The sequence below is a fragment of the Myotis davidii genome, unplaced genomic scaffold (assembly GCF_000327345.1).
Source record: "Myotis davidii unplaced genomic scaffold, ASM32734v1 scaffold93, whole genome shotgun sequence".
Taxonomy (NCBI): domain Eukaryota; kingdom Metazoa; phylum Chordata; class Mammalia; order Chiroptera; family Vespertilionidae; genus Myotis; species Myotis davidii.
This window is the reverse complement of record NW_006292095.1, coordinates 8941756-8955684: the sequence shown is the minus strand read 5'-3', so window position 1 is coordinate 8955684 and position 13929 is coordinate 8941756. Positions and strand designations below refer to the sequence as shown.

Here is a 13929-nt window from a genome sequence, read left to right as displayed (position 1 = left end):
ACAACTTCAGAATGTGCCTCTCCCGCTGAGAAGACAACATGTCCAAAGAGTAACTTATTAACTCCACTCACTGAATCTAAAGGCCACAGTAACCAGAATAGGATTTTCCATCTGGACATTGGAGAAAAGAAATTTATTATGAAGAAATGTACTGTTTATTATGTGTACTAGAACAGATGTTTGTGTGTGACAGTGCTAATGTTTTGACTTACCTGAATCTTCAAGTTGTGTCTCTTTGTTTATCCAGCAATACGTATCTAAAAATGTCATCTCTAGTGAGCATATTGTTGAAAGAGAAGTGGAGATATCTTTTTCCACCAGTCACTATACCTCGACAACTCATCATTCCACTACTGTCACCCAGACTCCGAGTCACAGGTATGAGAAAAAAAACAGTTGTGTGGTTCCTCCGGGAATGAATTTTTGTCAATTTCCTTGTGCTGTCATTGCCTAAGAAAGGCACAGGACACATGTAGGGGGCAGTGAAGTATAGTTAAATGTATGGTGTGGGACAAAAACAGACTTTGGACATCAACTGGCTCTGTCATTTAATTGCTGTTTAAATTTGAGCCTTAATTTTTTTCATCATCAAACAAGGGGAAATGATATCTACCTCAAGAGTTGTTCCCTATTTTAGAGATTGTCTTTACTCTTGCCCAACCACTCACTGAATTGCTATATGGAGAAAACTCTTTCTTAGATGCTATATAATACTTAGAAGTTGACTTCTCCCATTGATTGAATTGCCCTAGGAAATACACATGAGAAATCGATTAAATAGGTGAACCCTAAATTAGCAAATGCCCTGGTGACCAATATCTGAGTGCAACACTAGTGCAACCAAAGGCAACACTAGACTTCCAAATGTAGCTCACTTGGGCAAGTGTTTCCTTAACCTAAGCTGTCAAGATCAGAATGATTTTAAGAACACTTAGCACATAGTGATATTTGATAAATGTGTTGAATGAGTGAACAAATGAATAATAACCTGTGTCCTTACAAAACCAATCTAAATCAAGATCCTTTCTATAGCAAGTGTCTTTATAACAATTCTATTCTGAGACAAGTTATGTTATAGTGAACTACTAATGCATGGACAATTTGAAATATTTGTCTGGTCATTCTCTTCATTTCCATTTTTGCACATAATTTCCTAAAACATATCTTTGCCTTTCACATTTCCCCTCTAGCTGGAGCAACGGACACACCGAAAGCATCATTTCTGAAAGCCACTCTGTAATCATGATGTCATCAGTAGAAAACAGTAGGCACAGCAGCCCAACTGGGGGCCCAAGAGGACGTCTTAATGGCATGGGAGGCCCTCGTGAATGTAACAGCTTCCTCAGGCATGCCAGAGAAACCCCTGACTCCTACCGAGACTCTCCTCATAGCGAAAGGTAAAACTGAAGGGCAAAGCTACTGCAGAGGAGAAAGAACCCCAGTAAGCGAATCCCCATGAGCACCTGCGGTCTCACCTAAGGAAATCTACTCTAATGAGAATAAGGGGCAGCAGTTGCCTGTTCTAGGAGTGCTCCTAGTTGATGAAGTCATCTTTCTGTTTGACTGAACTCATTTCTTCTGAGCTTCTCACCTCGTCCCAGTGGCCAACAGGCAACAGACTCTTAACGAGCTGGAATGATTTGATGTGGAAGGTGCAGCCAACTTGGAGTTCCTAGGTCCGGCCTTAGGCTCAGCCCCACTCGGGATCTGTTTCCTCAGTTGTCACTTTAGAGAGATGGCACCAGTGAATGATAAGGACCCTTCTAGAATTCCAATTTGCCAGTTATCCAAACTCTGGTCGAACTGACCTCGTGTTCTCATGTGCTAACTCGTCTTACCTTCCAGCCTCAGTTAAATCAAATCAAGGGCTATGTCACTGCTGACTCTCATGGGGAACACCTGCTTGCGTTCCACCATAGATTATCCCTTTTATGAAATTCCAAGAAGGGAAGAATAAATAAATCTTTTATATGCTGCGTCTGACAGTCTTCACAGGTGGTTTTCAAAGTAGATATTGCCTCTCATATGGCCCTTTATTCCAGAATGTTTTGGCTTTTTTTCTGGGGGTATTGGATTGGGTTGGGGAATTATAGCAAAGGTAAAATAAAGAACAGAGGAAAGTAAACTGAAAGAGATGCTTTATAGGCATACTAAATTTATAGATTCTCTATCCATTTTCACCTAAACTGGGAGAGAGTTATACCCAACCAGCATTTCTAGCCCACCAGTAAGCTGTCACTTGTTTGTTTTCAAATCCAGAGAGGTTTTGTCTGCTTGTTTACTGTATCATCTCAGTCTAATCTTTGACCATTTGTTCAAAGCTTTACATAATGTCAAATATGTATTTGGTATTTACATGGGTGGAAATAGTTTGGTAGACTCTTTCCACTCTTCGCTTGGGAAGTACTTAAGACAAAAGATGACCAGTTTGGGGCTTATAGGTCATATAAAACCTGCTAATCACTTCTCCAATGGCCTTTCTATGAAATATCCCAAAATGGTATTTCAAAGCTTTATGGAATTAAAGGTTGCTCTGTTCATGGATGGAAAATAAGGCATTGTCCAAAACTGGTTTAAAACATTACTCTTAGATATACATATAATTATACATTTATGTATTTAAAAAGTCTATCTATTTTGTTTTAGTCTTTTTTGAAACCTGAAAAGAGTTTAGGGATCAATTCTTTCTTACTACATGTGACATTTATCTTTAAAGAATGACATTTCCCTACTGTGGTAGACTTCCTTGAATATCCCAGATAGTCTCTAGGATTATGAAAAGACAAATCACTTTTATGTGTTTGGTTAAATTTGGATTAGCATTTCTCAGAGAGCTAAAGTTAAGTACTCATAAAGCAAAAAGTCTGAAGATTCAGGCCCCAAGTAGTTCAACCTCTAGACACTCTCCCATTTTAGACACAGCTAGATCTCACATTCATATAACTCTGAATCATGGCTGGAAGCAGGAAAGTTAATAAGTTCCTGTTAGCTAATGTTCAGATGGTGCTGTCCTGAGTCATCACAGGTCGTGTCAAATTAGACTCTGAGAACACCAATGTGAAAAAAAGAGTCATCTAGTGCTATGCATTGGTAACATTTTTATCAAAAGCTGAGAAGTGTGACTGTCAATAAGCCACATGTCTTCTCCAGTGCCAAGTCAGGTCTTCGTATTCCCAGGGGTATAAAGCATGATATGGTAAAAACATTGCACTCAATGTCTTGACAAAAAGATTCAATGAGCATTATCAGCCATAACATGACATAAGGTAACATGGTACAGCAGACTTTGAGCAGTCACAAAGATAAGCCAAAGACTGATGCAGCTCTAAGCTTTGGAAGAAAGGTAAACCAGAGATTGAATATACTGTGAAGCCAATGTAAGGTTCTCTCAGGCTTACCTTTGGATGTCTTGGTCACTGGGATGGATAGTTGCAAATTGAATGTTAAGAAGTAGCATTTCATGGGAAAATTTAAAGCACACAAATATGTTACACTGTTATCAAGAATAAATCTAAGTCACTATGCTCTTTTTTTTTCATAAGACATAACCTTATAGCTGAGCTAAGGAGAAACAAGGCACACAGATCCAAATGCATGCAGATCCAGCTCTCAGCAACTCATCTTAGATCTTCCTCCATTCCCCATTTGGGCTTCATTCTCTAAGACCCCTTGGCCTTTAGGAAGGTATAGTATTTAAGTAATACTTCTTTCCCTTACAAATCCCTCAGCCTTGGTCCTTACAAACTAACAGGTTCCCAGGACCTCGTGCCCTCTAATCTTGACTCATGTTTTTATTTACAATCATGATGATATTGGAAATCCTTAAAGCTTTGATGAGCTAGGCCATGTAGCTGATCTGTGCATGTACTCCTGTAAGGAAACTCTTGGCTTCATAACTTCAGATTCCAAGGGTACTGAATGTCCTAGTGTAAAAATCCAAGAAGTATACGATGAACAGAAATTCTTTGTTCTCTGATTATATAATATCGTGAACTCTGTCCCCTTCCCCTCCCTACTCTATGACTCCTCTTATTCCACCACACTTATGTGGGGTATTCTGTGCTCACACAGGTATGTGTCAGCAATGACCACCCCGGCTCGTATGTCACCTGTAGATTTCCACACGCCAAGCTCCCCCAAATCGCCCCCTTCGGAAATGTCTGCACCTGTGTCCAGCACGACGGTGTCCATGCCCTCTATGGCAGTCAGCCCCTTTGTGGAAGAAGAGAGACCTCTGCTTCTGGTGACACCACCACGGCTGCGGGAGAAGTATGACCACCACCCTCAGCAATTCAACTCCTTCCACCACAACCCCGCGCATGAGAGCAGCAGCCTGCCCCCTAGCCCCTTGAGGATAGTGGAGGATGAGGAGTATGAAACGACCCAGGAGTACGAGCCAGCTCAAGAGCCTGTTAAGAAACTCACCAACAGCCGGCGGGCCAAAAGAACCAAGCCCAATGGCCACATTGCCAACAGGTTGGAAATGGACAGCAACACAAGCGCTGAGAGCAGTAACTCAGAGAGCGAAACAGAAGATGAAAGAGTAGGTGAAGCCACCCCTTTTCTGGGCATACAGAACCCCCTGGCAGCCAGTCTCGAGGCAGCACCTGCCTTCCGCCTGGCCGAGAGCAGGACTAACCCAGCAGGCCGCTTCTCGACACAGGAGGATCTGCAGGCCAGGCTGTCTAGTGTAATTGCTAACCAAGACCCTATCGCTGTATAAAAACCTAAATAAACACATAGATACACCTGTAAAACTTTATTTTATATAATAAAGTATTCCACCTTAAATTAAACAATTTATTTTATTTTAGCAGTTCTGCAAATAGAAAACAGGAAAAAAAACTTTTATAAATTAAATATATGTATGTAAAAATGTGTTATGTGCCATATGTAGCAATTTTTTACAGTATTTCCAAATGAGAAAGATATCAATGGTGCCTTTATGTTATGTTATGTCGAGAGCAAGTTTTGTACCGTTACCGTGATTGCTTTTTCCACAGTATTTCAGCAAAACCTCCCATATATTCTGTTTTCGCTGGCTTCTTGTGCATTGCATTATGATGTTGACTGGATGTATGATTTGCAAGACTTGCAACTGTTCCTCCGTTTGCTTAAAGTAGCACCCAATCAGTACGTCTTGTAATGGCACATCCATCCAAATACTCTTCTCTTCTGTACGAAGTTTTCTTTTGCTTTCAGTCTATGAAATGAGTCGTGTCTACTCTGCCAGCCAAAGGTTTGCTTCACTGGGCTCTGAGATAATAGTAGATCCAACAGCATGCTACTATTAATTACAGCAGGAAACTGCATTAAGTAATGTTAAATATTAGGAAGAAAGTAATATTGTGATTTTTTTTAAAAAAACTATATTATTCATCAGAAGACAGCCTGCTCTCACTAAGAGGAGCTATCACTTATTTTATTTCAATTTATTTTTCTTAACAAAAAAGCAACAATTTGGAGGGTAGGAGAGAAAATGGGTTCTGGCTTGCTATTAGGGTAAGACCAACACCTTATCAGAGGACTCAATGTCACTTTCTCTCTGGGGGAATGACACAACAGCACATCTAGTTGAAGATCAAACCAGGGCTGGACAAGGTGCAATCATTCCTGACTTGCATTTTCCACTGGTTTTGGAGCTAGTGATTGGTTCTGTCTTCTTGGCTTGAAACAGACGTGCTATGGCACAAACACCCCAGCTCCAACAGCACACTCAGCACTTGTCTGAAATGCCTAGAGGGAAACGTGCCTGCTGTGCCTAGTGGTGACTGGTCATCATAGGGAAATAGAGTGCCCAGAAGGAGGGATTGATAGAAGACACGGTGGAGGGCTGATGTGCGGCATGGGTTGCAATTTGAAACAGTTGTGTTGACCACTCCTTTCTCCTCATTAGTTTCCTCTTGCTTTTCAATGTCGCCTTGATTAGGTCATGACTATGCATGGACATTTTTGTCAGGAATGGCCAACATGCATGTGATTTGTGACTAGTAAGAACATTCTGAGAGTGATGCTTCATCAGGCAATGTCAATAGTGTTGGAAAGATTGCACCTTTCCCTGCAGAAACACGACCCCCTCCTGTGTACTGACCTCTTGATTCCCACCCTGTATCACCCATTTCCTCCTTTGTTTTTGCTTTACTCTCACAAAACAGGACTAAGATGGGTCTAAACTTTGCATGTTCTCTTGGGATTGTAAATCCAAGGAGGGCCTATAGGTATTAACATTTGAAAGAACTGCTAATTCAGGAAAACAATAGCTTTTTGTAAAAATTGCAGGCCCCCATTTTATGACCTCCCTGATACCTGCCAAATCTGGCTGGAGCTTTACTGAGGTTCCAAGTAGACTCCTGGGAGCCATGTGACAAAATGGGAAACAGGTTAGCAAGGGGTCCAAAATACCAGGCATGAAGTCAACGAGAGTAACTGCTGCTTGTTGGCAGGAGAACTGAACCTATTTCTTCACCAAATTTCTATGTTAAAGGTTAAGGGGAGAAGATACATGCAAGGAGGTCTTAGAAAAAAAATGCAGGCTGGGCATGAGTCACGTCATTGAGCTCCTACATGTTTCTACAATCCACAGAGATGCCTGATTGATTGCAGGTCTTTGAGGTTACTCTGAGTATTTGATATCCCAGGCTGTCCTTCACTGTTCACATACCACTTCCTCTGTGCCCAGCAGTGCCCTCATCAGCTTGTTAATCCACACGGAGGAGTCCCTGTCACGCTGCACAAGTTGCACTGATTTCCCAGGTCTGTAGACATGAGTAAGCTCATGGCAGGAGGAAGAAGACAGTCAACCCAAAGAGGTTCTATAAGTTATTCTAATATTGCCTTTGAGTCAGTCTTGGACTATTTCAATAAAAAATTCCTATCGCAAATTAAAACTACAACTTTTGCTTCTAATTCTACAGACTTAGGAGTATTCACATGTCTCATTCTGAATAATTTCAAGAATAAATAAAATCTATCGAGAGCAATGAACAACATGAAAATTGTTGTAAATTTTCAGGTTACAAAATATATATGAAAACTTAGGATAAGAGGAAAGTTTCTTTCCAATTTGATTCTAGTCACTCACAGAGGGGGCGTTGTTCGGGACAGCATTACCTGTAAAACAAGAGCTTCCCTTGATAAGAAAGGCCAGCTGACTCCTCAGGGCTACCTGCTGCGGCCACCGGATTTGTGTTCACAGGGACATCTCTATGATGTTTAACTGCCACGTGGCTCTCAACCACCCACCCTGTTTATAAACTCAGGCAGTGCTGTGGCCATGCAAAGGAGGGTGAACCTATGTTCCCAGCAAATGAAAAGCTTCTGTGGGTTTTTGGGTAATTGCCCAGAAGTTCCACAGCCACTCTGCCCCCTGGAAATCATATCCTAATGAGGGGAATGCAGTGGAACATAGTATATGCAAACTTCTTTTTCTCACTCGAGATTCCTTTACTATCCTACTCTCCCTTCTTGCCTGGTATGACTTTTTTCCAAGAGTACCTGGACAGCCTCATGCTTTCTACAAACTAACACTCTACCAGGGTGTATGTGAATGTGTTTCAGACACCAATATGCTGTATCTTCCTTGTTTAAGTGTGACTGTCTTGATACAGGTGGAGTTTATCCAGGGTAACTTGCTCAGTAATTATTCCTATTTTTTTCTGGCCTGGAGCTCACATTGGTGAAAATAAGGAAGGCTAGTTTTATTATTTAGCACTGGCTGCATTCCACCAGCCACAGAGATGAGATTTCTATCTACAAAGGCCCATGAAACACTGCAGAGACATGCAGGCAAAGGGAAATGGCCACATATCAGAAGTTCTATTATATATTCTTTTGTAAATACACCATGTACATTACTTAGATGTTTTCCTAAATCATTTACTGTCTTTATGAGTTAATGTCAGAATTTTTACTCTCTCAACTTACTGTATAACATTGTAAATAACATAATGTCCTTTATTATTTATATTTAAGCATCTAACATAGAGTTGTTTTCATATAAGTTTAAGGTAAATGTCAAAAATATATGTTTTTTGTTTTTCTTCACTTTAAAATTATGTATCTTTTTCTTTTTTTAAAGAATAATTTATTGTTCAGGAGAAAGAATGTATATGTAATTGAAACTATTTGAAGAATGCACATTTGAAAGCCGTGGGGGTACTGATAAACTAAAGAATTCCTTATCCAAAATACTAAGCAATAAGTAATTGTGATTTATTTAAAGTTTTGTTCATTTTCCATGAACGAAATACTGCAATAAAAATGCCACTCTGTGGAGACCTGGGAGTGTTGCTCAGCAGACTAACGTTTCAGTCTGTTAGACCAGCACCTTTCGTGTTCCTGCGACAGATGTTCTAATATAGGAATGTGTTTCATGGACCCCACATCATCTTGTCTGTGCTTTGCTTTGGCCTCACTGTCTATTCTTGAGTCATCTGCTGCCTATTGATTCTTCTTGACACTGTATTCCTTGTTTAAGGGGCCACACCCAAGCAATACGATGTCTCCCCCCAACCCCCATACACACAATAACATGTCAGAGAGGACATTTTAGGCATGATCACTGGGTCTTGGTTGTTAACATGTTCTGTAGTAACAGCAAGAAACTTCTTCAGACTAATGGAAATGTCAACATGGCAACCCATGCAGTCATGAGAGGAAAACTTGTCATTATCATTCAAATAGTCTGATGGCCACCATGGCCTCAAAGCAGCCAGTCAGAACCTGGCCATGCTAAGCTTCCTATCGCTTCAGTCAATTTATTTTCCATCAGGCTCTTAATTTAATGATTCACTGTTTTAAGAGGAGATAAGCCTAAATTGGGCTCATTACCCTTGTTCTATCAATAAGTTAAACTCAGTGTCCATCTTACTCCTCAGGGAAGGGTGTATGCATGAGAAATGTCCCATATCCTAAAACTGACAGAAATGAGGATATTACTTTTCTTACTGAAATTAGCCTAAACAAAAGCCATATTTTAACAAATAGTTATTTGCGTGGGTGGTACTTTTTATATATTTCAAGCATTTTACTCAGTATTCCAAACAGGGTAAGGGCAAGAAGAGGTCAGCAATCCTTTGGGGTACACAGTGGCCCCCTTTGAAGTCTGATGATACCTGAGGCTTCCCATCAATATCACTTCCATATATGCACATGATTCCTGTTACCTACCAACAGTTCCACTAGTGTCCTCGCCAAAACAGTCTGGATGTCTAGAAGAGTCAGTGTGATCTTTATGCTAGTTTTATTATTTACATTACTAAATTTTCAAAACTATTCAGAAACCTCGCATTTGTGTCAACGGGATTTACATGCACACACACACACACACACACACACACACACACACAAATGCTGAACACACACTAACCCAAAGCCACCACATTCTTTCACCTATTCAATTAAGAAAATCAAGGATTGAGCAGAATTTAAAAATTAAAGATGAAGGCATTTTCCTATGTCTTCAAATTTAAGCTGAGGCTTTGACCATCTCCCAGATTGAAAACTACAAGCTGTCTTAGTGATTTCTGTTAAAACTGGGTACCTAAGCTATAATTGAGACAGATGCATGTATGGTGGAGGGAGGTATGGAGAGAGTGAAGATACACATATAGCCAAATTAAATATCTGGATAATTGTTACTATTCTCCATTCACTTCAACCATGTAGACTCTTGAATGTCAAACTCAGGCCAGCTCTCCAAACTAGCAAATGATCTATCTTTCCAATGTAGTGTCTTCCCCATCATTTGATTTCTTTGCTCTCTGTCCTGATGATGAATGACAAGAGGACTCAATGTCAAGGATTTGGGGTTAAGAGAGGCAATTCTGAAATCTAGAGATTTAGCATGCTGTAAGGAATGGGCGTTGTTTGGTCTCATGTGAATCAGTCTGCACTCCACCTTTGGCCAGCCCTCCCTGAAATGGATAGCATGAAATAAATTTATGAAAACTATTAGTCCAAATGATTAATTTGGTAGGAAATAGAAATGCTTTCAGTTTATAAAAGACGGAACCATCCTACTGCTACAAAAAGCAGCAATATTTCTAACCTTTCAGGCTGTTGTTGGTCAATTAGCTGGGCCCAATCCTCCATGTTATGCTCCTGTTGACATCCTGAGACTGTGGTTGTTGTACCTCTCTGGTGAGCTGTTGGTTTTGCACTTCAGTGAGCTCCAAAATATCATCCATCAGGAAAATAGGAAAGGACTTTGTTACCTGGAGGAAAACCATCATGATCTACCTGATTATTTTAAGAACAGAGTAGGAGAAGGAGACCAGTAATTCCTAAAGAGGAGACAAAATGTGGCAATGGTTCCACCCAGGATCTTTTTCTAAGCCTTCCCCTTCAAACTGACTTATTGAGACAATTTGATAGAGGAAACAACATCCCTTCCCACCCCACAGCATGCTGAAGAGGCTAGAGAATTATTTGTAGATGTAAACATCATTTATAGTTTGTATAGATTTGCTCATAAGCAGAGAAATAACCTGTTAAGTATAAGTAACATTTTATCACATTTTATGACTTAAAACATCCTTTATCTCCTTTTCATTCTCACTTTTGACCTTCTGGGATATTGATATGATACATGATGAGGACAATTTAGGCTCAGGGAAGTAAAAATCTTTACTGAAGCTACACACAAGTGAGTTGCAGAGATAATAGTAATATCAAAGTTTTCTGACTACAATTCTTATTTCTACTGACCATACTCCTCCCAACCCTCTGACCCAAGAACAAACAAGTCTTTCATTTTTGATTTTTCATTACATGGACAGTACATGTTACAACCAAAACCAAGTTCCTATTTGAAAGACAGTGAGCCCCTCTGACTTAGGTTTAGAGATACTCTAGAACCCAATTTGCTTGGCTCTATGTACCTTTCCCTAAACAGAGCTTCCTAAGGAAATGAAGTGTAGCCATGGGAATGAATTCTCAGTCTCAATATGTAGGTAACACCTGCAGCAGAAAGAGTATAGCACTTAGCAACTTTGTGAATTTGCACGATTTCCTTCTTCAAGCTTATTTCCCGATCTCTAACATGGCAATTCAATGGACTTCACAAGGCTGGGATGTGGTGACGATAAATTTAAGCACATGTAAGGAAGCCATAAAATGTCCACCCCATAGTGATTTTCAAATACTACCTTCTATTGCTTTTTCCCTTCCAGATTCTTAAGATTTGGAACCTAAGTTTCTCAGTTCTAAATGACATACTCTACATTGCACACACTGATCAAATAAACATATCATTTCTCCAGTGTAGTAAGCAAATATGTGCAACAAGTAAATTCCCTTTTAATAAGAACTATATGTTGTACAGCATAATCACTAACCAGCATTAAAGTTGCTGCTCAATAACTTCATGTATTTTATGTTTGCTTCTTGTGTAGCCATACCATTTTACATGAAGTCTCTAATTTCAGTGTCTTATTCTATTAATGTTTCATTATAATTCACAGAAATTTACTAAAACATAACTCTTTATACAGTTTTCATAATTCCACCTTCAAACTTCATTGCAAATATCTACTAAGACAAACAGACAAAAAGATCCTAAATATATAGGATGCCTATGCACACCATTTGCCTTAGTTTGCACCCAGAATGTTTAGACATATTTCATTTTTTAAACTGTAGTCCAAAGGCCCAGCAAAAGGTCTGCCTGCAGGGCAACAACATCAGAGGAGTTAAGTCTCAGATTAATTCCTAAATGTAAGTAACCACTTGGTTTGTAGATGTTTCTCAGCCACTCCCATTACCCAACCAAAAGTTCTTAAGGTTCTACTCACTCTTCATTCTATGCATAAAACAGAATTCTTGTCTTGGGTCCAAAGCAATTAATAATTTATAGATTTAAGTTTGTTTGATTCAATCCTTTAAAACTTTATTCTCCATCAAGGGTGGCAGGTGACTTGGTCTTATGATATATATCACCAGGCTCATGGCATAGACATTGTTAATAGTAAGAGAGTCTCATATAATTGTCCACATAGCATCCTTCATTTAAATAAAAATGTATTGCATTGAAATAAAGTTGTCTTTATGTTTTAAAAAATAAGGAAGTTTTCTTATTTTTTAAAAAAATAATCTAGATATAAGCATTATATTTCTTAATTATGAATTACCATCATGAGTTAAGCTAACACTTGTCTTCTATTCTGTGACTTTCATGAGGTGAATCCTTCTTGCCTGACCTTGACCCCTTCTCTTGAAGTAAGACACTCAGAGAGACTTCAGGTTAGGGTCATTTTCTAGAGCCCTTCTCATTTCTCACAGTTGAGTCTAACATGAACTTTTCATCTTCACCATTGGTGTGTACTTTACTAATCAATAAGGTTACAAAACAGACAACTTCCTCTTGGGTCCTAGAGCCTCACCATGAAGAATAAGGATGATAGGAAATGCCACGTGGGAGAGCCACTTGTTCTGAGCTCCTCAATTCCCAGCAGCTAGGTTCCTTCCAGTTGTGAGATGAATCTGACATCATACAAGAATGTCTCCACAAAGACCTCACTCTCCCTTTAGATTTTCTCTTTTTTTGCAAAACAAAGGCCTCCCTAGTAACTCCTTAGTTCATAGCCCTTCTTTGATCCCTTTGATTTCAAAACATTTGAAGTCATAAAGCCATATAACTTCACACTCTGAACATAGTCAGAAACTATGGGATTTAGGATTTAAAGTGATTTTATGAAACTAGAAGTCCTTTTTTATTTGATGTAGTCCATTTTGAAAACTTGAAGGCAAACCACACAGCACTGCATCTTCTCCATTATCTGCATGACTGAATTGTCTTTCACAATGTGAAAAGATGCTTACTCCACCACACATTTCGAGTTCTGCTTTGTTTGTTTGAGGAGTTAGATCTCTAGTCAGGAATCTGAGGGAAGAACCTTGGATTCTTCCTGCTAAAATGTTAACACCAAGCTATTGAAATGCACAGCTCCAGTTAGAGTCAAAATCATTTCAATTATCAAGCAAAGAAGCAAGTAAGGGAAAATATCCCCTCATCTGGTTAGGAAAGAACATGGACCATACTAGAACCTGAGCAATATTCTAGGTCTCTTCCTCCATATCTAACCAGTGACAACGGTGACTGTACCATGGCTATGTCAAGCACACCCCTCCCTTCCTTCAGAGCCCCACTGCTTCACCCTTGGTCAGCCTCTTCCATTGGGCCCCATTAGCCTCCTGTCTGGTCTGCTTCCTTCAGCTCCTATGGGACATCCTTCACATTCTGCTAGAAAGTTCTCTTATAAATTGCAAACCTTATTGAACCATTATCCTGGTTAAAGCTTTTCATGTCTCCCCATGAAGCTCAACTCCTCAGCCTGACCCAGGATACTCTTCACAGGCCTATTTCTGCCAAACTCTTGTAGCTTGGCATCCATTCTCACCCTTCATTCCATTTATGACTTCCTGTTTCCCAAATACATCACACCAGTGTTTATCAAACTCTGTTCATTGGCAGATCAACTTCATGGTGATTGTCATGTCCACAGTACCACCTGTATTATTTTTTGCATATTGTTCTCATTAACCTCATTTTTAACTAAAATAAAGTCATTTCAAATGAAACTTTGTATCAATGCTATGAATGGAAAACCGAAATCAGTTGCCACAATAAAAATAAAACTGTAAAAAATTTATATAATAAAAATGGAACAGTGTATATAAGTTCTAAAAAGATCATGTTGACCGCTATCGTGTCTGAGTCAAAACCTGCTCTCTGACAAAAAGGGAGACCAGCAAGTGTTAGAACGGTGGGAAATCTATTTGGGAAACAGAAAGATTGGTGCATTGAGGTTTATTTCATGCTAGTTCTTAAAATCATTTGGGATACAACATTCAGTCACCCACACATCTTAGACAACCACACAGTGTTGTGCTTGTTATAAATCCCTGCCCTGGTGTAGACCACATCACTTT

The 13929-nt window shown here is 39.5% G+C and overlaps 1 protein-coding gene across 10 annotated transcripts in view; it reads left to right on the top strand.

Moving 5' to 3' along the window:
• The window catches only part of NRG1 (neuregulin 1), a 1008204-nt gene extending 996176 nt beyond the window's left edge, over positions 1-12028 (top strand). For 6 of the 10 annotated variants that reach the window (XM_006765607.2, XM_006765606.2, XM_006765605.2 and 3 more), the window contains 3 exons: positions 248-378; positions 1191-1397; positions 4072-12028. In XM_006765607.2, the coding sequence (XP_006765670.1) occupies positions 248-378; positions 1191-1397; positions 4072-4723 (990 nt within the window). In that variant the 3' untranslated portion in view covers positions 4724-12028. Of the gene's footprint in view, positions 1-247; positions 379-1190; positions 1398-3542; positions 3685-4071 lie in introns of all 10 variants that reach the window. The other 4 variants (XM_006765609.2, XM_015565248.1, XM_006765608.2 and 1 more) reach the window with 4 other exon arrangements.
• Positions 12029-13929: the final 1901 nt, after the last annotated feature.